The sequence below is a fragment of the Capricornis sumatraensis genome, chromosome 6 (assembly GCF_032405125.1).
Source record: "Capricornis sumatraensis isolate serow.1 chromosome 6, serow.2, whole genome shotgun sequence".
NCBI classification, from domain to species: domain Eukaryota; kingdom Metazoa; phylum Chordata; class Mammalia; order Artiodactyla; family Bovidae; genus Capricornis; species Capricornis sumatraensis.
The window spans coordinates 114422824-114448697 of record NC_091074.1 but is presented as its reverse complement, the minus strand read 5'-3'; the positions used below and the strand labels follow the sequence as shown (position 1 = coordinate 114448697).

The 25874-nt window shown below is 50.5% G+C and overlaps 1 protein-coding gene across 1 annotated transcript in view; it reads right to left on the bottom strand.

Annotated features, from left to right (window-relative positions):
• The window catches only part of PAPPA (pappalysin 1), a 254703-nt gene that overhangs the window by 45101 nt on the left and 183728 nt on the right, over positions 1 to 25874 (bottom strand). The window contains exons 14-17 of the mRNA XM_068974426.1: positions 18012 to 18180; positions 15399 to 15582; positions 4412 to 4622; positions 3625 to 3796 (exon numbers count right to left, since the gene is read on the bottom strand). Coding sequence (XP_068830527.1) covers positions 3625 to 3796; positions 4412 to 4622; positions 15399 to 15582; positions 18012 to 18180 — 736 coding nt within the window. The remainder of the gene's footprint in view (positions 1 to 3624; positions 3797 to 4411; positions 4623 to 15398; positions 15583 to 18011; positions 18181 to 25874) is intronic.

The window sequence follows — 25874 nt, the reverse complement described above, 5'->3', positions numbered from 1 at the left end:
ACAGGGGTGACGTGTAGCCACGCAGCTGTAGGAGTAGGGCTGGGCAGAAAAAGTCGTTTGTGCAATGACTTGGCTAGGAGATCTGACTCTGCTACCAACTTGCTGTGTGACCTTGGGTGTGGCGTTTCCCCTCTCTGAGCTTCAGTGGACCTACCTATAAAATAAGCAGGTTGCAATGGGAAAACCCTGAGGTCCAGCCTACCTCTAATATCATATGGGCTTGGGACTTCCTCTAGGAAGCCTTGCATCCTCGGGCAAGCATGTGATGATCCTGAACCTAGAAGCTGCCCCTGCTTGGGAAGGCATTATACATATGGGAGGTGTGCACAGGTTGCGCACTGCACAATTCCACAGGCCTACCCTACTTCCACTGCCTCAGTTAATCCTCACAAATTAAGAGGTAGCCAGAATTACTTCCCCTCCTCCACTTTACGCCTAAGGAAACTGAAGCTTAAAGAGTTAAATAACTTGCCCAAGTCCTCCAGCTAGTAAGTGGTAAAGCCAATATTCAAACTCAGAGTCTGGGTCCAGCATCACAGGGGCTCCCTAGGAATGAATGAAGTTGAGGTCTGATTTGTTCATTTGCTTTTAGTGGCAGTGGGAAGGAGTAGGTGGACCTCCGCTACAACAGCCCCTGTCCTCCCCTGCCAGGATCTGGAGCTTGTTTGGAAAGCAAAGAATTCCCGCTCTATATACACGCTGTTCGATTCAAGATACTCTGTGCCGTACACTTCGACTGTGTTTACAGGCAGCGAGAGGGGATCTGAGGTGAATACTAGATTTGGCTTCCAGGCCCCCGGTCTGAGGGTAGAGGAAATTCATTTGCAGTACAAACTAGAAACGTCAATTGTATTAGGAGCCCATTTGGCACGCGCGCCCTCATTCCTTAGCCGGCAAGCAATACCCTGCTCCTTAGCGTCTGGCCTCCCCGCCAGTTGCCAAACAGGACTGCTTGAGTCGTCTGATAAATTTACATTTTCCTCTCCTTTAAATACAAACTGGCCATGAAAGGTACTTGGCAGGCCCCAGGCAGACTGGGTTTCAGTTTGATAACATGACCACAGCCAGAATAGCATCTGGCTCAGCAGTTTGGGTAACTGTTAGCAACAGCTTTATGTAAGCGAGTGAGAGGGGAGTTGATCGGCTGTGCGGGGCCGTGGTAATCTCTGGCCTTTGCTCGTTCCGGCCTGGCTTCTGCCTCCCTGGCAGCTGAGGAAGGGAAGGACCCGGGTACACAGACAGGAGTCCTGAGCATGCCTGCCCTACAGGAACTGCCTCCTGGATTGGGTCTGCCCACTGTCCACAGTTGGGGGACCAGGTTCCGATTCTGATTCAGCCGACACCAGCTGCGTCACCTTGGATGGCTGAGTGACTGTCTCAACTGGAAAATGAGAGCGGCCTGGATGTCCATGGCAGGAGTCAAGCCCTGTCACTTCCTGAGCACCTACTAGGTGCTCGGCACTGCCCCCAGTGCTGAAAACACAGGGAAGAGGAAGACTGTGGTCAGGGATCTCAAAACCTAGTGAAAGCGAAAGGGAAGTCGCCCAGTCGTGTCTGACTCTTTGCAACCCCTTGGACTGCAGCCCACCAGGCTCCTCCGTCCATGGAATTTTCCAGGCAAGAGTACTGGAGTGGGTTGCCATTTCCTCCTCCAGGGGATCTCACCAACCCAGGGATTGAACCCAGGTCTCCCGCATTGCAGACAGACGCTTTACCGTCTGAGCCACCTGGGAAGCCCCAAAATCTAGTGGGGGAGCGTGAAATGAATTACAATGCAGCGTGGCCAGTGCTGTGAGGGAGGGGCACTGAGCCCACAGTGGGAGGGGCAGGAAAAGGTTCCTGGAAGAAGGGGTGTGTGGGCTGAACGGTGAAGGACAGTTAGGCTGGAAAAGGTGACAGGGCTTCTTTCACAGAGAACACCCAGGTGAAGGGGAAGATCTGTCTTCCTGTGATGGGGAGATAAGCTGAATGCAGACGTGAGACTTACTCTAAGGGAGATGGGGTCGCTGGTTCACAAAGGACTTTGAGCAGGGGAACTGTCACAATCACATGTGTGCTCTCAACAAGCCGCTCTAGCTGCGATGTGGACAGTACGCTGGAGCGGCAAGGAGAAGGCAGGGGGGCGGTCGGGAAGCTGCACGCAGGCCGGCAGGCTGATGCTCCTGGCCTGAGTTAGGCTGGTGGCCTTGGACATAGATAAGGGCAGTTCAGGAGTTCGGAATGAACAGAAGTCAGTGGCTATCTGCACGTGAGAATGTGAGTGAAAGGAGTTGAGGATGCTGCTCCGACAGTGTCTAGTATTCGGTAGATGTTTTTCCAGCAGTCACGTATGGTTGTGAGAGTTGGACTGTAAAGCTGAGCGCCGAAGAATTGATGCTTTTGAACTGTGGTGTTGGAGGAGACTCTTGAGAGTCCCTTGGACTGTAAGGAGATCCAACCAGTCCATCCTAAAGGAGATCAGTCCTGGGTGTTCATTGGAAGGACTGATGCTGAAGCTGAAACTCCAATCCTTTGGCCACCTGATGCGAAGAGCTAACTCATTTGAAAAGACCCTGATGCTGGGAAAGATTGAGGGCAGGAAGAGAATGGGATGACAGAGGATGAGATGATTGGATGGCACCACGGACTCAATGGACATGAGTCTGGATAAACTCAAGGAGTTGGTGATGGACAGGGAGGCCTGGTGTGTTGCAGTTCATGGGGTTGCAAAGAGTTGGACACAACTGAGCTATTGAACTGAACTGAACTGAACTGAACTGAATACCCAATAAGGACTGACAAGAGGGAGATCCTTGCACTGGGGCCCAGTTGGCTGAACTCTGGCCTCACCTGAGTCAAGATCCTTGCCCACCTCTGAGTCATGGGGCTCGAGGCATCCACCCTAAGTGGTGGGTTCTCTCAGGGCTGGAGCTCCCTGTGGACCTAAGTCTTCCTTGGAGCCAGCTGGTTCCTCGTTCTCTTTCCCATTCTTGATTCCCTACCTGTCTTAGTGGGTGGAGGTGGGTGTGTGAAAGATTAAGGAAATGCCATTCACAGAACTGCCTCAGCAGGGCTAGTGGGAGCGCTGGACTCTGTCTCAGTTACACATGGATTGAAATAAGATTCAGTCCCCTCCATCTCCTTCCATCCTTCTTTAACAGTCTCAAAACTGTACATCTAGTCTAAACATGGCTCCCTTTCTCCAAATACTTGAGGAGCTACTGATGGCTCCAGGTAGTGGAAATCATGATTCTACATATTTCAGAGCAATGTAAGTGGCGATGGTGGTAAAAAGTCAACAAAACAGTCTCAGTCACTCCCTACCTTGGATCAAGTTCAGACATCAGGATTTCACTTATGATTTCTTTCATAAGGTTCCTGATACTGAGATTTTTTTTTTCGAAGCTAAGAATCTCTGAGCCAATAATATGCAGTGTGATGGGTAGGACCACGAGGTTCAGAGAGATTACAAAGAAAGATGGTAAGAACCCAGCTCCTAAACTTCTGCATGGGTGATACCGCTATTACACAATTCTGGCATCCACATGGAGTCTCTGGAGGATGTGGTTCTCAAATCCTGGCTGGTCTTTAGTAAACAGAAGGGAAAGGGGTCTAAGCGTTGACCCCAAATTCAAGGAGCCTCACCTGGGTGGCATCACTGTCTTCACAGTTGATCCTGCACTCGCTGTTGAACTGGAAGCCATTGGTGCACTGGTACAGCCCATGGAATTTTGGGGGAGGAGGGTCACACGTCACAGGAACACAAGCTCCCTCCTGCCAGCTGCCATCCTGGGTACACTGGGTCTTGAAGGCCCGTCTTTCAGGAAGAGATAAAAGTAGAGACATCTCAAGGACCAAACGGCTGCAGCCACACTCTACCCAAACAGCCACAGTCTCTGGAGCCAGTTGGCCTCACACGTACCTTTCTGATTCCTGAGTCCCTGCTCATCCTATTGCGTGGCGGAGGGAGTGAGGAGGGGTTAAGGTTAACGTTCACAGAACTCTTTTCCCAGGGCCGAGCAAGAATTTCATGTGGACTGAAATAAAATCAAGCCCTGCTGGCCCGTTTCCCCCGACTTCCTTCCAGGGGCGCTGATGGGGGCTGACACAGGGGTGGTATGGATACCCACCATTTGCTGTGCACCAGGCACTTTGCAAGCACTTCACATACGCATCCTCATTCATCCTTCACAACCATCTTACGCAGTGACTGTTACCATCCTCCCCATCGTATTGCTCAACAGTAGAGGCCCAGAGAAGTCACACAGTCAGCAAGGAGCTGATGACAATGTCCCTCCAGATTCCCAGGGAAGAGCATGCGATGAATGGTGGGCAGAGCAGTGAGCACTTCCTTCTAACTAGACAGACCTGGCTCTCCCCGTCCCCCCGCCGGCTCCAGCCGCCAGGAGCTTGCCTCTGCAGCCGCACTTACTTCTTTGACTTCCGGGAGGAGCCGGGCACGTGGTATCCAGGTCTGCACTTGTACTTGCAGAAGGAGCCCACCTTGTGCTTGTTCTCGCGGCACCGGGCCGTCTGGAGGTCGGCGTTGGGCACTGGGGGTGGAGCCAGGCACATGAGCTCGCACAGGGCCTCCGGGAAGGACCACAGCCCATCCTCCATGCAGGTCAGGAGGCTGTTGTTGCCTGTAGGACACAGGGAGGCAGGGTTAGTGGAGGTAGGAGGTGAGGAGGCTCTGATAGGCCAGCTAATCCACGTGCTGCCTCGACTCAAGTCAGCTTGAAGAACCAGAGACGCTTGCACGTGTAATTCCAGACCCTTCCACCTTCGGCTGACGAGTCTAGGGAGAAGAAAGAGCTGCCACAAAATAGAAAAGAAAAGAAAAGAAAAAAAAGGAGACACAACGTGGGCAGCGATGCACGCCACGTCTACAGCGAATCCAAGTCAAGGCTCCTGACTTCGGATTCTGAAACCTCTTATATCGCATAAACAAGGGACCTTCACGATCCTTGTCAACTACAAATGGGCACTTGGCACGAGTATGTGCCAGCGACTGGACAACAAGGCATCTGCCACCTGCCTGGGCAGAGACTGAACCCTATGCTCTTGCAGCCGCCGACCTGACCTTCAACACACCCCAAGGGGGACTCAGGGAGGAGGGTGAGGCACTCTGTGCTCCAAGGAAACTGGTGGAACAGGTCTTTAGATAGTTAGACATTTTCAGGAACTGATTTCATGATCCCAATCCTTGGATGTCTTCATACCTAGTAAATCACTAAATCCCTTCATGATGACATCAGTTCCTCATGACTAACAGAAAACCTTTTATAAAAGAAGAACTTGATTACATTGAACTCCCCCTTCACCAAAATCTTATATATTAACCTTCCCCATTGTCTCTTTGGAGCAGTCCCTCAGAGCTCTCTGAAGCACTGCCTCCCAGGCTGCCATCCTCATTTTGCCTCCAATAAAACTTAACTTGCAGCTCTCACTTTGCACATCTTTTTAGTCCACACTTCATCCTCCCTGCTTTGCATCTGGGTCCAGAGATGAAGAAACTTGCTTTCCAGTCATTGGCAGAGTAAGCTTCCCTGATAGCTCAGCTGGTAAAGATTCCGCCTGCAGTGCAGGAGACCCTGGTTTGATTCCTGGATCAGGAAGTTCCCCTGGAGAAGGGATGGGCTACCCATTCCAGTATTCTTGGGCTTCCCTGGTGGCTCAGTTGGTAAAGAATTTGCCTGCAATGCAGGAGACCTGGGTTCAATCCCTGGGTTGGGAAGATCCCCTGGAGGAGGGCATGGCAACCCACTCCAGTATTCTGGCCTGGAGAATCCCCATGAACAGAAGAGCCTAGTGGGCCACAGACCATGGGGTTGCAAAGAGTCGGACACAACTGAGCAACTAAGCACGCAAGCTTCTATCAGAGTCGACTAGGAGCTCTGATTTCAGGGTGCTGTGTGACCTGCAGCTGCCACTCCCTCTCTGGGCCCTGTGTCCCTGTATTTGACTGAGCCCCCGCATGCCTGGAAGTGGCAGCCTCGTGGTGTCTGGAGGCTGGACTTTCTTCTCAGGCCCCAGTATCCAGTGAAGCTTTGCCAAAGCAGCTGAGAGATGAGCACGTCTCCACAGCCCATGCCAGCTCTAGGAGGCATACTGACTGCCACGGGGAAGCTGGCCTGGTGTGAGATGTCACAAATAAAAGTGAAACACGGAAAGTCAGGCTTTTCCCTGACAGGTCGTATGTTATTGACACACACAGCCTGCCCAGAATCTCCCCAAGACAACTGGAGATGGACCTGAAACTTGGGGCTTCCAACCAAACCCTCTTCTTCCCAGTTATTCCTGACAGGTGTTGACAACCAGGGCTGGAGGAGGGAGGCTCCCGTGGAGGAGGAGGGGTGAGGAGGAGCTCCTTCCTGCAGCTGCAGGTCACACAGCACCCTGAAATCAGAGCTCCTAGTTGACTCTGATAGGAGCTTGCGTGCTTAGTTGCTCAGTTGTGTCCGACTCTTTGCAACCCCATGGTCTGTGGCCCACTAGGCTCTTCTGTTCATGGGGATTCTCCACGCCAGAATACTGGAGTGGGTTGCCTCCAACCCGTGGGAGGCTCGGGGATTAGGAATCAGAGGGGCGATCAGGGTGAGACTGACATTTACTGATCAGTTACAACCAACTGAGCACTTCTGCTGTGTGATCTCATTTATCCTCACACAGTGCTCTTAGTAGGGCAACAACTTGTATTTGAAAGCAGACACTTAGAGAGGCAAGTGACTTGACCAGGTTCTCTGGTTAATAAAAGACAAGAGTGGAGTTTAAAGCTGGTTTTGTGTAACTACAAAGACGGCTGTCGTTTTTAGTGGAAAGTTGGCTAAACCTGCTTAGCAGAGACTCTGTTTTCTGTTCTGAGACAGCCAAACCCCAAATCTCCTATCTATAGAAAGAAAGCAATTGCTCCTGCCTTTCAGGGTGATGAGAAGATGAAGTGAAACAACGTGGATGAATAGTGCTCAGGGAGATGCTACCAATTTCCTTGATGCTCTTCCCTCCCTCCCATGTTTTCTTCTCCTTCCTCTCAATCTCTGCCTTTAGGAGCAGCTCTGCAAGGAGGATCACAGGAGTTGCATGAGAACCTCCATTCATTCGGGGCTTCCCAGATGATGCTAGTGGTAAAGAACCCACCTGCCAATGTAGGAGATGTAAGAGATGTGGGTTCGATCCCTGGGTTGGGAAGATCCCCTGGAGGAGAGAGCATGGCAACCCACTCCAGTATTCTTGCCTGGAGAATCACCATGGACAGAGGAACCTGGTGGACTATAGTCCATAGGGTTGCAAAGAGTCAGACACGACTGAAGTGACTTAGCACACACACACTCTATTCATTCCACAAGCATCTATTTAGTGCTTACTATGTTGACTCATTGGAAAAGACCCTGATGCTGGGAGGGATTGGGGGCAGGAGGAGAAGGGGATGACAGAGGATGAGATGGCATCACTGACTTGATAGACGCAAGCCTGAGCGAACTCCGGGAGTTGGTGATGGACAGGGAGGCCTGGCGTGCTGCGATTCATAGGGTCGCAGAGTCGGACACGACTGAGCGACTGAACTGAACTGAACTGAACTGAAGCACCAGCTACTTTTGTCTATGTCGAGGCAAGGCAATGAACAAAACAAACCCCAAACCCTGCCCTCTTGGAGCTTATATTCTAGTGGGATATGGAGAAGAAATTACCTTTTTTTTTTTTTTAGTTCTACAGAAATTTTATTTTTTGAAAAAATAAATTTCACATCCAAAGACTTTTATCTTAATAATCTTTGTAAATATTCTGATTCACACTTATTTCATGAAACACTTTTTTTAAATTTTTTTTTAGTTTAATTTTAAAATCTTTAATTCTTACATGTGTTCCCAAACATGAACCCCCCCCCCACCTCCCTCCCCATAACATCTCTGTGGGTCATCCCCATGCACCAGCCCCAAGCATGCTGTATCCTGCGTCAGACATAGACTGGCAATTCAATTCTTACATGATAGTATACATGATAGAATGCCATTCTCACAAAGATGTCACAAAAAAAGAAAACTACAGGCCAATATCACTGATGAACATAGATGCAAAAATCCTCAACAAAATTCTAGCAATCAGAATCCAACAACACATTAAAAAGATCATACACCATGACCAAGTGGGCTTTATCCCAGGGATGCAAGGATTCTTCAATATCTGCAAATCAATCAATGTAATTCACCACATTAACAAATTGAAAAATAAAAACCATATGATTATCTCAATAGATGCAGAGAAGGCCTTTGACAAAATTCAACATCCATTTATGATAAAAACTCTCCAGAAAGCAGGAATAGAAGGAACATACCTCAACATAATAAAAGCTATATATGACAAACCCACAGCAAACATTATCCTCAATGGTGAAAAATTGAAAGCATTTCCCCTAAAGTCAGGAACAAGACAAGAAATTACCTTTTTAAAAAAGCAAACTATTTGGTGTGTAGAAGGTGGAAAGAACTATGGAGAGACATAAAACAGGAAAAAGAAGAAAGATGAGAGCGTATGTAGGCTCCTCTGCTGCTTCTTTCCCTGCTCACTTTCCTCCTCTTCCTCTCGTATCTGTGTGCGTCACCTGGGGAGCCCAAGACAACTTAGGGTCTGTAAGCCACACAGAGGACTCCATGTGACGAACTGGGACACTGCACACCACAGATAGCTCTACCTCGAGTAAAAAGAATAAAGGGTGTGGAAGAGGGACTCATTTGGTTTCTACAGCAGCAGAGATGGCTCCAGCACACCAGAGATTGTAAATTGCATTCTTCTTCTCATTTATTTATTTATTTTTTGCGTGGTCTTATGATGAAGGCCGTGGTTGGAGCGCCTGGGTTTAGCAAGAGCTTAGCGGGGACCGGGAGCCACAAAAGATAAGGGGAGCATACCCTCTTTCTACTTCCCAGGAAGGATAAAACACCTCTGGAAAAAGGGTTGAGATGCTGTACAAGTACACCCTATCAGCTATGCAAACCCTAGACTGTGAAGTGGACAGTGTGGTTCTCTGGTGGTGAGCTAACAGAAAAATCGTAAAAGGTTAATCAAGAGAGAAAATGCAGACTAGAAATGTACATTCTTTGAGAGGGTAAATAGGAGTTAGCTGAGCACCGCAGTCAGAAGAAGGCTAACAGAAGAACTGGCGATTCAGGACCATGGACATGCCCCACACCACGGCAGACCCTCAAGTGCGCAGAATCAGCATTTCCAGGCCCTAGCCGTGCCCCCACCCTGCAGCCTCCATGTGGCTCTGAGGAAAGCAGGGTAGGACGCAGCTGTCCACGCCCTTCCCTCGTGCCCTTGGCCCTGACCTCTATATGCTGAAGGACGCCTACTGCCCCCGCAGCTGTTTATGCTGGAGGTCTTTCGCTCTGATCAGCGGTGTTTGGTCCGCATGCAAGGCAGGCTTACAGCACTGAGGTGTCAATGCTCATAGAAGTAGTGCCCAAACCAGTGAAGGGGCTGGTGCATTAACACGACAATTGCCCGAACTACAGGAACTCAGAGGACTAATCCTGCCCCGGCTCCCATGCTTCCCAGAGGGACTGAGTCCAGCTGTCCACAGAGGCAGTGGCTTCAGAGAAGCCCTGATGCTTCTATCGTCTCCACGTCTTCCTCTGTGCTTCTTGGGGAGCGTGACTCTGCACACGCGGTGCAGGCGTTTCTGAGCCCGCAGTCCCTGGCTGAGGGTAAGGATGCTGAGGCGGAGACTAGGTTTCCGAGAGTGATATGCCACTGTACTTTTGTTTGTTCATCTTTCAAAGTCAAGGAAACAAATCTTGCTCAGACTGTCTACAAATGCGGCTAAGGGAATTTCAATCTCCAGTGAGTATTAAAATGATTACAAATGTACTATCAAAAGAAATATATCTACTTTTATTATATTGCTGTAAAGAGTGCCCAGAAGATCACATCTCTTTGAGAACACCTTTAAGAGTGAAACTAACCCAGAGCAGAATCAAAGGAGGGAAATGACGGGAGACCTAGGTCTGTTTTCTTAATGCCTCGTCGACCGTGCTGGCATTGCCCACATCCTAAGGGCTGGGACTGCAACTTGCTCATTCTTTTATTCCCAGAACCTACCCTAGTGCCAAGCAGACACGCATGCATGCATGCTAAGTCGCTTCAGTCGTGTCTGACTCTGTGTGACCCCATGGACAGCAGCCCACCAGGCTCTTCTGTTCATGGGATTCTCCAGGCAAGAATACTCGAGTGGGTTGCGATTTCCTTCTCCAGCCAAGCATACGGGAAGTCCTACGTTTCCATTTGTTGAGTGCACACTGTTGTTCGGCCACTCAGCGGTATCCGACTCCGTGACTTCTTGGTCTATAGCCCCTCAGGCTCCTCTGTCCAAGGGGATCTCTAGGTGAGAACACTGGAGCAGGCTGCCATTTCCTTCTCCATGGGATCTTCCCAACCCAGCGACTGAACCCGCATCTCCTTCAAGTCTCCTGCAATGCAAGCAGGTTCTTTACCACTGAGCTACCGGGGAAGCCGGGAGTATTATGAATTTACCATGACCTTGAACAAGTCACCTGACTTCTCTGGCCCTAGACCAAAGCCATCTTTAAGTTCTTGTCCAGGTCTAATACTTTAGGATGTGGAAGGATACTGGCCAGTGAATTAAGAAAGTAAAAACACAGCTTGCTGGGCTGGGATAAGGACAGATCACATTTGTAGAGTCCCTGAGGTAGGCACAGGAAGAATGACAGGCTCCGGCTCCCTGATCCTTCTAGTGACCCAATTTGTCCTTAATCTCATTTTGCAGGTGGGAACACTGAGTCTCTGAGTGGAAAAGTGAGCTTCTCAAACTAGAGGTGGCACTCACCCCAGGTGTGTCTGACTCCTGAGTGCCCTCTTGACCGCTCTACGGAGCTTTTACCCAAGTGCGTGGCCATAGAGGGACTGCTGTCTAGAGAACAGCCTCACAGAACCAGAAACATGAATGTGTGGAGTATCTCAAAAGCAAAACTAGTCAGGTAATTTCACCACCCCTCCTGTCCCCACTGTCCAGAATGGTGTCTCTCACTTCCAAATTTCTTTACTGAAAGGCCCCACATGTTAGACACAAAGGAGAAGAATGTGCTAAGATGCAGTCACAGTAAGGGATAATGGATGGGTACTGTCCTAGAGACAGGAAAGAGCCTGGAGTGTTGGACACCTGCCATAACAGAGGGGCTGGGAATGTGCAAGTCAGATGACTTCACAAGATTGCTGGGAGCGGCATGCCTACCCAGAGAGCACCTCCTCTAGAGTCGGGACCCCTGGGTCAATTTCTGGCCCCAGTGCTCATGGTCATACCTGACCTTGCATGAATGTCTTCCTCTCTTGGACCTCAGTTTCTGCATGGCAAAATGACACGATGACTTCTGGCTTCTCCCAGCTCTGGCTGGAGAAGCTCCAATGCTTTGGCCACTTGATGCAAAGAGCCGACTCACTGGAAAAGACCCTGATGCTGGGAAAGATTGAGGGCAGGAGGAGGAGGGGGCAAGAGGGGATGAGATGGTTGGATGGTATCACCGACTCAGTGGACATGAGTTTGAGCAAAGTCCAGGAGGTGGTGAAGGACAGGGAAGCCGGGCGTGCTGCAGTCCATGGGGATACAAAGAGTCAGACACGACTTAGCCACTGAACAGCAACAGCTAGGTTGAGAGGCACGGCTCAGAAAAGGTCAAAGGAATTCTGGAGCAGCAGCTAAGAACCCTGAGGTGAGAATACGCTTGATTTTTTGAAACCTGAGCACTGTTCAGAGTGAAGTGAAGGTGGAGGTGGGGGATGAGGGAGACAGAAGAATTATCTAAGAGGGAAAAGGAATCTGTTGCTTCCTCTTACCACTTAATCACTTCGTCATTAGCATCTGTGGGATCTTGAGCAAGGTTTCTTTTCCATGGTGCTCCTCTGTCCCCAGGAAGGACTGGGTAGTGGTTTACCATTAACCACTATTGGAGTAGGAAATGACAACCTCCTCCAGTATTCTTGCCTGGAGGATTCCCTGGGCAGTATAGTCCATGGGGTCGCAAAGGGTCAGACACGGCTGAGCGATTACCACTTACCATTAACACCTAGTCGGGGCTGCGACCCGACGACATTCGAGCCCCTGCCATCTCCAAAACACTAGGATCATAAGATGAGGAGAGTAGCCTTCTCTTAGGAGATGAGAAGGCCTCTTTGGCAGTAACCCTGTTTTTGTGGGAAAGATGCCTTGATGAGACCCTGAGGATAAAGTTGAATCCTCCAGGTCTAGCTATCTGCTTCTGAGAAAGATGAAAGAGTCTCTGCCTGAGAGAGGATGTGAAAATCCTAGAGGGACAAAGATCAGGACAGGACTCTGAGGGAGAAGGTTAGGAGCGAGGAAGAGAGTGGGGGGCTGGCAGGAAGGCTACCTGCTGGACACTGAAGGACATGCCATTCCGCTCATCAGTAGAGTCTAAGAAATCAGAAAATGCTCCACGGTATGGAGTGTCTTCTGGAAACTAGTGAATTGACTGAGTTTAAATCTTGGGCCTTAGATAGAAGTAGACAGTGGGCCTTTTAGAAAGACTTTTTTTTTGGGGGCTTAGCTGCATGGCATATGGAATCTTAGTTCCCTAACCAGGGACCAAACCCACACCCCTGCAGTGGAAGCATGGAGTCTAAGCCGCTGGGCCACCAGGAAAGTCCCGGGAAAGATCTTTGTGGGAAGAGGGCATGCTTGCTTTAGAACCCCCACTCCAGAATCAACAGCCAGTGCACCTCATGTGGTTGAGTTGAAATTGACAAGGTCAAGGATGCAATGATGCATTTTTAGCCACTGAGTTAAACATTTATGATTCTGAGACTGAGGCCCTTTCTTTTAAACTTGAGGACTTTTTCCCTCGTGCATGTGTGTAGGTGCAGTGGGTGCTATTAGTACTCATGTGATAAAGGGCCCTGGCAGGAATGACTCCAGAGCTGTGGGCTTACAGGGTATCTTGTGGACACCTTGATGAAGGCTCAGAACTTAAGAGGAAGTCAGGATATTCGAGAAAAGTTCGCCCAGATTCTAAGGGATGGATGTGTTTGCGGTGCTATTGACACCTGCGTTACACTGGTCTTGGGGCCACACTCAGTGCTTCTCCTGGGTGGAAGCTTCTGGTCCAAGCACATTAACCTCTAGGTCCTGAGTGGAATGTGGAGGATGGAGAAAGTTTCCACAGGTCCGAGGACTAAGGCCTCCATGGGATAAAGAGGTCAGGGGCCAAGAGGGCAGCCACTGCTTAATTCTCACAAGAGTGCTTCTTGGAGATGAGTATTTACTAAGTACTTGCTCTGGTTCTGGCAATTTTATTCATACCATCTCTTTCAATCCTCACGAGGGACTGGGGGCAGGAGGAGAAGGGGATGACAGAGGATGAGATGGCTGGATGGCATCACTGACTCGATGGACGTGAGTCTGAGTGAACTCCGGGAGTTGGTGATGGACAGGGAGGCCTGGAGTGCTGCAATTCATGGGGCTGCAAAGAGTCGGACACGACTAAGCGACTGAACTGAACTGAACTGAACTGATGACCCATCAACATGGATGCTTTTACACCCGTTTTACGAATGAGAGTACTGAGGCTCAAGGATGTGAAATTGCTCTTCTAGGATCTACTAACATCTCCCAATGTGAAATTCATCTCCTGAGATCAGACAGCTGGGGCAGAACCAAGAGTTCAATCCCTCTATATCTGATGAAAGATGAAAGCTCACACTCCTTTTGCTTAACTCCTGCTGTGGGGAAGGAAAAACATAGGGCGTAAAGGGGAGCAAACAAGAAATGGGGGAAAATTTTGTTTGGATCACCCCTAGTGGTTCAGACAGTTAAGAATCTGCCTGCAGTGCAGGAGACCCGGGTTCGATCCCTGGGTTGGGAAAATTCCCTGCGGAAGGGAATGGCAACTCACTCTAGTATTCCTGCCTGGAAAATTTCATGGACAGAGGAGCCTGGTGGGCTACAGTCTGTGGGGTCACAGAGTCGGACATGGCTGAGGGACTAACACTTTCACTTTGGGCTTCCCTGGTGGCCCAGATGGTAAAGAACCTGCCTGCCAATGCAGGAAACACTAGAGATGCAGCTTCAGTCCCTGGGTTGGGAAGATCCCCTGGAGAAGAGAATGGATATCCACTCCAGTACTCCTGTCTGGAGAATTCCATGGGCAGAGAGCCTGGAAGGCTATATAGTCCATGGAGTCACAAAGAGTCGGACATGACTGAGCGACTAACACTTTCACTTTATCTTTTGGCTTAAGAAGCAAGGAATTATTAACAAGCTCAAGAGAGAGGACCAGGACCTCTGCCCAGCCTTTGCTGGCAGAAGAGCCAAGCCAAAGTATTGGGCCTGGAATCTGAGCATCCGACGATGCTGAGAACCAAGGGCATGGTATGGCAGCGGGCCTAGTGGGTCAATGCAGCCACTGGAGAGGTGCTGCCCTGTATTCTCAAGGGACGAGCAAAGTGGGGATCGACACCATCAAAATGACAGTCCTAGGGTCAAATCTCCACAGTGAGGTCGCCCCTTCACCACAGTCAGCAGAGAAGCAATGAAAGAGAATCACTTTGATTAAGGATTACTATTGCAGCCCTCATTGCGGCTAATAATCAACGCTGATTTATACACCTCCCTTTCCCAAGGACCTCTGACTCAGAGGGGAAGTGTGATATCCTAGTCTGGAGTTATTAATAAGCCCCGTGTCTGAGCAGATGGGGCCAGGAACAGGCTCAGATAAGGTGGAGGGTTTGCAATTTCCACTTGTCTCTTCATCTCTCTCAGATCTCAATCTCTAGGGCAGCTCAAATAAAATGTCTATAATTTTACACTCAAATCTTCTTGGCTAAAAATATGAGGGGACTTTGGTTACTTGATGCAGAGAGCCGACTCATTGGAAAAGACATTGGTGCTGGGAAAGATTGAGGGCAAGAGAAGAGAGGGAGACAGGATGAGATGGTTGGATAGCATCACCAACTCAATGGATGTGAGTCTGAGCAAGCTCCGGGAGTTGGTGATGGACAGGGAAGCCTGGCATGCTGCAGTCCATGGGGTCGCTAAGAGTCGGACACAACTGAGTGACTTCACTTTCACTTTTCACTTTCACGCACTGGAGAAAGAAATGGCAACCCACTCCAGTGTTATTGCCTGGAGAATCCCACGGACGGGCGAGCCTGGTGGGCTGCCGTTTCTGGGGTCGCACAGAGCTGGACACGACTGAAGAGACGCAGCAGCAGCAGCAGCAGCAGTGGCCATGCTTGTCCACACTCTACTCTCTCCCCAGCTGCACAACAAGGCAGTTTGCATGGATGGGTGCATAGAACAGGTGGGAGGGATCAGAAGCAAAGATAACACCCTGTCCAAGCCCTGGTGTTGAGTCCCCACGGGAGGACCTGGAAGCGGCCGCTGGGTCTCGTACCTTTCAACTGCGCCGGGTGGCGGCACTGGAAGGAGCACTTGCTGCCAAAGGTGGTGCCCTCGAGGCAGGAGAACGAGGCGGCATAGACGTGGTGCTGGTCCGGGATGCCACAGTCCACTGGCTCGCACGCCACCTGTTTGTTCCACTTGCCCTCCGTGCAGGTCACCGTGACGCTGGGTCCTGCCTGGAAGATGGAGGCAGGCACTGTGAGATGCGGCAGGCGGGCACTGTGAGATGCCACAGGCGGAAACCCACCCATGGGGAAAACCCTTCTCCCCTGGGGTACAGCACCCGGAGATCCATGCTCGACATTGAGCTCCCTTTCCAGGATCCCAGCAACTGTTTGAAAGAGGTACTTCAGTTCCCACTTTACAGCTGCCGAAACTGAGGCTCGGAGACATTAAGTGACTAGCTCCAAGTTTCAAAGCTGGACAAAGGCTAAGTGGGAATTGAGCCCAAAGACGCAGCTCCACACGGCTGTCTGGAGAGTCTCCCAGATAGATATTTCCATCGTGTTGCTGTGAATCTTAAGGCTCAGACTTCTCAGGGCCAGAGGGCTTCTTTCATAAAATAGCCTCTGAAACACAGCACAAGAGTGGGATGCTGGATGTTAACCTTTGATCTTTTCCTGGCACTAGGAGAGGGGAGGGGATTATGCTTGGCACACAGTGGGCCTCACCCTGGGGGGATGGGAGCATGGGATTTGGTTCTGGCTGCTGCAAGATTGTGGGCAAGTCCCCCTCCTCACTTGAGCTATCCTTCTGGCATCGAAGCCAAGCATTGCTCTAAGAGCCACTCCCTGCTCCAACATATGATGCTTCAACAGCTGGGAGAGGTGGGCGTGAAGAAGGAAGGAGGCTAGGCAAACGAAAGGGTCAACAGGGATTCGACACAAATTAGAAGACAGCCTGGCTGGGGGTAGGAGGGCAAGTTCAGGCTGCAGGGCTAAGGCAGGGTCCGTCCACGGCAGCCCAGCCCCAGGGGCCTCCATTCAAGGAGGAAGCCGCCACATCCCAGGCGTTCGAGGATGCCAGATGTTGAGCTGGGATTTTAAAAGCATGGGACACTGTTCCCCTCTTCAGCACCCATCAAAGGGATGAAAGGTCCCTCACTGCCAAAGCCAGCTTAATTGCTTTCACAGGAGTTCAGACCTGCCCTGTCTGACACACAGAAGCAGGTGTCTAAGCAACTGAGGGCCCTGGAGCTCCTCAGTGGGACTCTTTGCAAGTCCAGAAGCTCTGTGCAAACAGGCATTCCTAGCAATAAGGAATGTGCCCTTGACCCCAGAGCATGAAGGGGGAGTCTGTTGGCAGGGTCCCACAAGAGGCTGCACATGGAATCCCCAAATTTCAGGGCTTAATTCCCTGCTCCTCCCCACACCCACCTGAGACCCCACAGCCACATTGGCTGAAAGCACCATTACAGCACAGCTAAGTCCACGCGAGGCCACTATGTTCGTGCAGGACTCAGCCCTCTTCCCAAGGCTCCCCCGTGGCTGGACTCCAAGCCACACCCATGTGGGCCGCTGGAAGGACCTTCATCACCCATGATCTGACCACGTCACTTCCTTCAATAGCTCCCTGCTGCCCTAAAGAGGACCCTCCCACTCCCTGACCAAGCTAAGAGGGCCATGCACACCTTGTTTGCCTCTCCAGCCTCACTCCTTAGGTAAGTTCAGTAAAACAAACGTCTGTCTGTGGTACCCTCCTTCTCACCAACAGGCATCCACACATTCCCGTCCATGCCCAGAGCCTGCCTCCTTCCCTCCCTGCAATGCGCGACCTCTGCCTATCTCTCCAGTTCTCAGTTTTCATGTCACCTCTTCCAGGGAGCTTTCCTTGACTGCCCCTGTGCTTCCACAACACCCCCCACTTCCCTTCACAATGTTTATCACACAGTACGGCCACTACCCAATCATTGCTCCCGGTCACTAGTCACTAAGCTCCTTAAGAAGAGAAACTAGGCTCATCTTAGTGAATTTTTTCTCTAGCACCTAGTACAGCATACCTGGCGACTCAGACAGTAAAGAATCTGCCTGCAATGCAGGAGACCTGGGTTCGATCCCTGGGTTGGGAAGGTCCCCTGGTGAAGGGAATGGCAACCCACTCCTGTATTCTTGCCTGGAGAATCCCCATGGAAAGAGGAGTCTCACGGGCTGCAGTCCATGGGGTCACAAAGAGTTGGACACGACTGAGCGACTAAGCACACACACAGTACAGCATCAGGTTCCCAGTGCACAGAGGTTTGAATGAATGAATGAGCATCCCACTGACAGGGGGCTCACCTCTTCTGAAACCAGCCCACTCAATTGTAGCAGGGTTCTGACTGTGAGGGTTTCGGTTCAAAAGTCATGCTCAGCCCATGGTTTTCCAGATTTTCAACCTACGTGGGGGACGCTGGTACCTCTTGTATGAATCACTGCTCTGCACAGGAAGCACTGTCTCAGAAATCCCAGATTGAGGCAGTCTTTCACTCAATCCACACCTCTTTATTGAGCACCTACTATGTGGCAGCAGTGCTTCAAATGCTGAGGATTCAGCAGAGAACAGGTTCAGCAGCCGCTCAGCCTTCCGTGGGCTGGAGAGGGACTCTGAGCCCAGCATCCACACACACCTGGCTTTTGATGAGCTCGTCATCCCGCTGTATCTGGAGCACGTAGCCCGTCCGGCAGCGCACAGTGCACTGGGCACCATGGTAGCCGTCACTGCTGGAGCAGTTGAGCGAAGCGTTCTCCACAGCCAGCGTTGGGCAGTCCGCGGCCTCACATGCGAAGTGCACACAGCTGAGGAGAAAGGGAACAAGAGGGTGAGGGGGCGCTTTCTCGCAGGACCGATGCACTCCGGCCAGAAGACAAAGGCTAATGGGCTTCCGCTCCAAATTTCAGGAGGCTGACACAGGAGACACACAGAGTGGACAAGACTCCGGAGGAGCAGTGGCCAAAGTTTATCACTAAGAGCACAGTTTATGGAAACAGACAAAGCAGGGTCCAAATCCTACATCTTAAAAGCCTTACGAATTACAAATCTGCAGATGCTGTAGAACCTTCATTTTCCCATCTGCAAAACAGGAATTATTATGATTACAGCAAGTGTTTGTTGAGTCTCTTATCTGCCAGGCACTGAGCTGAATGAAAGCCTTTTCATATTTTATAACAGCACTCACTTCCAGGGGTCGTTGTGAGAATTTAATCAGATAGTTGAGCCAAAGCATGGAGTGGAATTCCTAGCACATAAGGACACTAAGGTATGGATAAATCTATGCTCTATTACCTACAAGCTGTCTAACTTTGGGCAAGGTCCATCACCTTTCTGAGTTTCAGTGTACTCCCAGATTCGGCGAACCCATAGCTCCATGAGATTCAACTGAGGTCCTGGAGGTAGAAGTCTTTTATAAACTGTAAAGTCACTTCAGAATGGTTCATAAAGTTGGGCAGAGATCATGACGTGCATCTTACTGTAGCTGCTGTCGCCACCTTCCTGCCAATAGGAATTTACTTGTTCAAGTCTGAGCTCCATGAAAGAGTCTACAGGAAGCTTTCTCGTGTCCCCAGGCAAGCTCCCTGCAGCACTGGGCCCTCCTTTCTCTCATGCCCTGGCCTCTTGTTCCATGCACTGATCACAGGTCTGGGGTGCCTGCCATGTGCCGGAATACATGCTAACCCTTCAGGAAATGGAAACAACAGAAAACCCCCACGCTTAGATGATCTTTCCCCTCTTACCGTCACGCAGACGCTTAATAACATTAGCGACTATTCACCAATTGCTTATATACATGAGCTCACCCATCCTCGCGGCGACCCTATGAGCTAAGTGTTACTCATTTTACTGTTGGAAAGTCGGGGAGCGGCGAGATCGAGTTACTTGTTTAAGGTCCCATCCAGATGTGTGACTCCAAAGTCCTCCTTATTAACCTCACCCCACACCTGGACTGGAACTTCCCTGAGGGTAGAGATAATGCCTGTTTCATTTCAGTTTACTTCGCATTGCCAATGAAAATGCCTTGGATGAAATAGATGTTTCCTAACTAGCAAGGAACAAATGGTGGCAGTGTCTTGCAACAGCTCTAAGTGTTCTGCAAACATCGGAATATTGAATTTGAAGGTTGCTAGGAGGCAGTTCTCTCTAATGTTGCCCCTCTAGCCCTGTCTATCCCAACTCCTGCCATACGACATACACAGATAGCTGGGGTTGCCATTCACAGCCTTAAAGTGTTTGTTTTCCTGTTTCTATCGAGGACACACGGAGCGGGGTAGGGGTCAAGCCAACTTAAGAAGGAACTCTCAACTTTCCACTTGGTGTTGGTTTCAGGACACCCCACACTGAGGGTTTTATAGGAATGTGGTACTCATCCCCACTCTGTATCCCCCGCTCAAAAGTGCAGTGAGAAAGTGGGATAACTGAGGGGGGCAGTGAGGAACAAACATCTCCAGCACTTAGCACAAACAAACTCACTTTTAAAATACTGGGACAAAGGCAAGTGTTCGATTCAGGTCTCACACCCACACGGATGTATGCTTTGTAGCTTCCACATACCCGCCTCCCCTTTACAAGCGCAGGATGAGTTCGGATGAAGTGACACTCGCTGAGACTTTCTGATGCCCTGCCCTTTTTTCTGCTCTGACAGCCTCTGTGCTGCGCCACCCGGAAGACTGTAGCTGTGGAGTCAACACGAGGTCTTTGACACCAAACAATGCATCTGTTGACGTTGTGTAAGAGCTGGGGGAAAGAGCCACATGGTTCCAATTTAAATAGGTTTAAGTCTCTAAGCTACCAGCCTCTAAGTGGGTCTTCGACCTTTGCCTGCAGTTTGACCATTCTCACTCTGCGCACCCAGGAGGCCCCTGGTCTCCCATCTGATGACAGACTGGGGGGCCTCTGGGAACCCTTTTTGAAAGACAAGGGCTCTGGGCTTCTCTGCGCTGTGTGGCCATTAAGGTTAAAAAAAAAAAATTTGCTCTCCCTCCTTCTGTGCACAGTAAGGTTCTCCATTGTAGGAAAAGGAGAAACTAAAAAACTTGATTTCGTCGAACAGGAAGGACCTACAGCTTAGCAGATGGGCAGATCTGGACTCCAGCTCAGGCTCACCATTTATCAGTTATTTGATCTTGGAAAGTCATGTAACAACCTGAGCCTCAGTTTCCTCCTCTGTTGAGTGGAGGCCATGAAGTGATCCATCTCTCAAGACAGTCAAAACAAGGTGATATGTCATCTATTCAAGACACTGGCCTAGAGATCTCACTGCACGGCAGACAATTGCAAACACTATGTGGGTCTGAGGAGGGAGGGCGTGTGCCAAAGATAAGTCATAAATAAGCCAGTTTTAGGCAGTGACGCACATACAGTAGGGGCAGGTGAAACTACAGAGGGCGACACCTGGGGGAGGGTGGGCGGGGCACTTTGCACAGAGGGGTCGGGGAGCCTCCTCCCGGGACACCTGACTAAGACTCAGATGAAACGGAGGGGTCAGCCACGGGAAGGTTTGGAGCAGAGGGAATTCCAGGCAGAGCGAAGGGCATGTGCAAAGGTCCAGGACAGGTTGAAGCTCGGCGTGTTTGCAGAACAGAAAGCCCGGTGCATGAGAAATGCTACGGAAACTATGATGTACCGTGAGAAGGGGGTCCCTCTCCTCTGGCTCCTCCTACTACAGAAGGAGAGCATCCCCTATCCACATGGGCTGCCTGACCAAAAAAAGTCTTTGTTCAAATGGGGAGAGCTGATGACCAGTCAACTTTCTCCATTGCAGGACTTCTCAGAACCTAGAATTCTAATGCATACGCTGGGTTTCCAGAGAGACTAATGCATGCATAACTTCCCAAGCTCTGACAGCCTTTCCCCGTGGCACGTTTCTTAGGACTAGGTCCTCTGGAATGTATCTTAGGGAATGCGGCCTCCCTGCATTTTCAGGACACTCGTCTGCACCTGGCTTATAGGCTTGAGGACAGGAAAGAAAGGGGATGAGAAAGCACTACGCCCCAGGTCTTGGCAGCTGTGTTTTACCTACATCATCTTATCCGCATCCTGACTGTAATTCCATGAGGTAGGGTGATTATTCCCATTCGTGAGAAGAAGAGACTGCAACTAAGCGAGTTTAAATCACTTGCCCAAAGGCACTCGGCGTGGACAGGATTCCGGCGAGGATCTGCCTCTCTGACCCCGAGTCCCTGCTCTTCCCTTCATTGTCCTATTAGCTGGAATGGGCTGTGTGAACACACTGCCCAAAAATGATAAACATCACCCCAGCGGCCCCTCCCAAATAACTCCCTGACACAGCTCTGTCATTTCTGAAACACAAAAACAAAAATCAAAACAGGGAAAACAAAACAAAAGCCTCTGCCTTCATTAAAGAAGAAAAGGAGGGGGGAGGGATTTCATACCAGCGATGCGCTGTCATAAAATAACAAAAGAAGGGGGAAAAAGAAAAGGAAGCCACTTCTCAGAAGGGAGGAGAGTGGTTGATCCCAACGGGGGAAGGGATATAGGTAATTTTACCAATAAAATTCTCACACTGGGGCAAAGGTGACATGAGGCACCCTCCCTGCCCTATGCAAAGATAATCAGATACTTAGGAACTGTCTGTTCTTCTTATAGCTACGTAAGTTATTTACGTACAGACTCACGTTCCATAAGGAGGCAGATCCTTAAGGGACCTGACAGTCCTCCAATTGTCACCCCCCGCAGTCAGCTGAAAGGGCCCCCGATTGTGCATAACGTGGGATACGTGTGTACCCCTCAACTGGGAGAGAGGAGGCCAGAGGTCAAAGGCCTGGTGAGGGCTCCCCTCCCGGCTGCCCCTTGACCCATGGCTTAACTCTTGTGGTTACTTAGCTGCAATTATGCCATGGGGCAGTGGGGGCAGTAAACAGGCAGCTGCTTTATAAATCATGCTGGGCGGCTCGGCGGGGGACACCCAAAGAGACAGCATGTGCAGCACCGGAAGACGGAGGGGGAGATGCTCTCGGCACGAGTACCACGGGATCACTTGAGAAGTGACACTGAGAGTCAGCAAGGCAGGGCTTGCTTTTCTGCCCAGCAATGAGGCTACCGTAGGAAGCGATCCAAACAGGCTCTTCTTCCCTGGAATTCTAGAAGTGAGCCAGTGGTGTGGTGGGGTGAGGCATTGGGAGGCAGGGTCAGCAGCTATAGGGTCTGGCCGACCATCTGAATGGCCAGGTGAGCTGAGTGGGAGGTGCCCAGTGGGAGGCCACCTGCTCACCAGAGCTGGGTCTCAAGTCCCAGGATCTGAGTGGGCCTGATGTTCCAAATCTTGTGATGTGTTTAAGAGCAGAAAGGATTCTGGCCTTTACTCTGTACTCTCCTGATAGTTAACTGTTACAAGTAATTTAAAAACAAGTCACACAAGGGCCAAAAACACCACAAGTTGCTGGGGCCTCTGGGACAGCTGTTTTCATACCTCTGATGATGGGGAGGGTGGGGGATGGGGTGGGGAGAGCTTTGCCCTGAAAGTCCCAAGACCTGGATTCCAATGCCATGTGGTTCTGCATCCTAACCCACTGGGGTAACTTTGGGAAACACTTTCCCCGCCTGGACCTTAGGTTGTCCATCCTCGAATGAGGGTTAGGAACTAAAGAATCTCTTCACGCCTCCTAGCTTCCAGGGGTCAAGTCAGGGTGTGGACAAAACCATGGAGACGTATTTCAGAGCCCACTGGAAGGGGAACAAGTAGACTTTGATAATGCCACGTCTTGACAAGGATATGGAGGAACAGGGATTCTGACAGGCAGGTCGGGGCTGGAGCGTGGGTTGAGCAACAATCAGGCATATCCATATGGGTGAGACGGGCGCGTGCTTAGGCGCAGAAGTTCCATTTGCAGGAATAGCCCCCAGTCTAGCCGCTCCCAACAGATGTTCCGCGAGGTGCTGATCCATTCGAGGGTGGCGACACTGGGTGAACCTGGAGGCAGCAACCTGAGGCCCGGGCTGTCCGGCCGTGAGAAGCTTCCTTCTGTGCTCCCAATCTTCCAGACAGATTCCTAGAGAGCCCCCAGTCAGGGCACAGACTCCAGGGTCTCTTGGTTCCAGCCTGTAGGCACCTGCTCTGATGCCACCACTACCAATAACTACCAGACTAAGTTCACTCTGGCTGTGAGGAGTGAGTCTAGTCACACGAAGAATTTATTGTCCCCTTGGGAGGAAAGTTATGACCAACCTCAACAGCATATTAAAAAGCAGAGACATTATTTTGTCAACAAAGGTCCATCTAGTCAAGGCTATGGTTTTTCCAGTGGCCATGGATGGATGTGAGAGTTGGACTGTGAAGAAGGCTGAGCACCAAAGAACTGATGCTTTTGAACTGTGGTGTTGGAGAAGACTCTTGAGAGTCCCTTGGACTGCAAGGAGATCCAACCAGCCCATCCTAAAGGAAATCAGTCCTAAATATTCATTGGAAGGACTGATGCTGAAGCTGAAACTCCAATACTTTGGCCACCTGATGTGAAGAGCTGACTCATTGGAAAAGACCCTGATGCTGGGAAAGATTGAGGGCAGGAGAAGAAGGGGACGACAGAGGATGAGATGGTTGGATGGCATCACTGACTCAATGGACATGAGTTTGGGTGAGCTCTGGGAGTTGGTGATGGACAAGGGAAGCCTGGCGTGCTGTGGTTCATGGGGTTGCAAAGAGTCGGACATGACTGAGCGACTGAACTGAACTGAACTGAAGGCTGATCCTCTAAAGGCTAGCTGTCAATCAGAGCTGCCTCTCTCTGGATGCTCTGACATGGAAAAAGCGGGAAAAGTTTGAGGTAGAGAAAGGAAGAGAATGCAAAACATGAGAGGGAGGGGAAGAAGGGAGGAAGGAAAGAGCAGAGGGAAGGGAAGAAGCCATTTTCTAAACACACGGCCACTGAATGTTATACTAAACTGCTCAATCTGTTTAGAACGACAGGCTGGACAATGGTGCGTGCGTGCGTGCGTGTGTGTGTCCAGCCCCTGAAGCCTCAGCTCCTGACGGTCCCTTTTCTCACTGAAGAAGCCTCATGGCTTCCCTCCAGCCATCACGAGGGCCCCCGTCCTTCCCGCTTCCCCTTCTTGGTGCGGAGCTGGAACTCAGCTAGAATTCCACCACTGGACCTCTCCTTTGGAACCGGATCCTGTTTTCCTGGGTGTCTGAATTTACTCCCAAGTTCCAGACGGGGACAGAGACCCTTGAATCTGGGTCAGAACACACACCCTGGACTGATTTTGCCGTGATGAGGTTTCTTCCATTGCAGCTCACTAGCTATCACGCTGCCCTCAGGAGAAGAGAAAGAAAGCGAGGAAGGAAAAGGGGGTGAGAGAGGAGAAAGGGGAAGAGACGGAGGAGCAGGAGGGAGGAGAGAAAGCCGGAGGAGAACAGATGGGCAGGAGATGGGAGTGGGACTCTGAGTGGGGAGAGGAAGGGGTGTGTTGGGGAGCGGGGTAGGGGCCACACTTTACTACCTGGGAAGCAGCTGAGAGTCAAGTGGGCCATTTCCACTAGAGCAGCTGAGCTATAAAAAGGGATGCTATTTACCTTGGTGTTTCAAGAATGAAGAAAAACATCCCGTGGCTTTTTACAGTTGTTGCTTATTTTTCTTTTCTTTCCTCCTAGTTTGTTTTAATGCATTTGCACATTTGCACAGTCCTGTCTGTTAGGGTAAATCCCTCTTCAGTGCCCCAGGAGCAGCTGTGGTCCTCCCCGACTCCCCGCCCCACTCCCACCCCACAGCCCTGGCATTCAGGAGGAGCAGCCTCTCTTAGACCCAGGGAGCTCAAGGTCCAGCCAGCGGGACAAAGCGAGATCCTACCTCCCACTCCCTGGACAGTCTTGGCTCAGTCACTATGTCCATACCTCACCAGACAGGTGAGATAATGAAATAAGATAATGAATTCAGCGTGGGTCCCCTCCTCGTCCCTCTCACCGCTCCCACCTCTTGGGAATCACAGACTGTTCCAAGTGGAAGGAACCACGCAGAACACAGATCCGTCACTGCTGTCGTTTCACACGTGGGGAGACAGGCCCAGAGAAGTAAGGGGTCGGGCTCCTCATCCCACCACCAGCCAGAGACAGGGCAACACCTGCCCCAGCTCTGTCTGTTTCCATGAGAGGTCAGAGGACTCAACACATACTTATTGATGGACTTGTTTTCAAGGTTAAACACTTCTTACTGTTTACTTGGGACATGGGAACTGCTAATGAAAGATTCAAAGAAGCCAGCGCTGGCCTCAGTCAACTTGGGGATGGTCTTGGTGGCCGGTTAGGGACGGGAAAGTGTTGCAGAGAGGGTCTGATGGATTTGCATTTTCCGTCGACATTGTTTCCCTGGGTTCTGAGAATTAACTTATTTTTATAGTCTGGAGAGGCAGGGATGAAAAAGCCCTCTCAGGGTGAAATACAACAATGAATGATATTTAAGGAGCTCTTTGCCTCTGAAGGATTGCGACAGACTTTGCACAACAGAAGCTAGAGACAGTGGGTGCAAAACAATGTGGGTTTTGC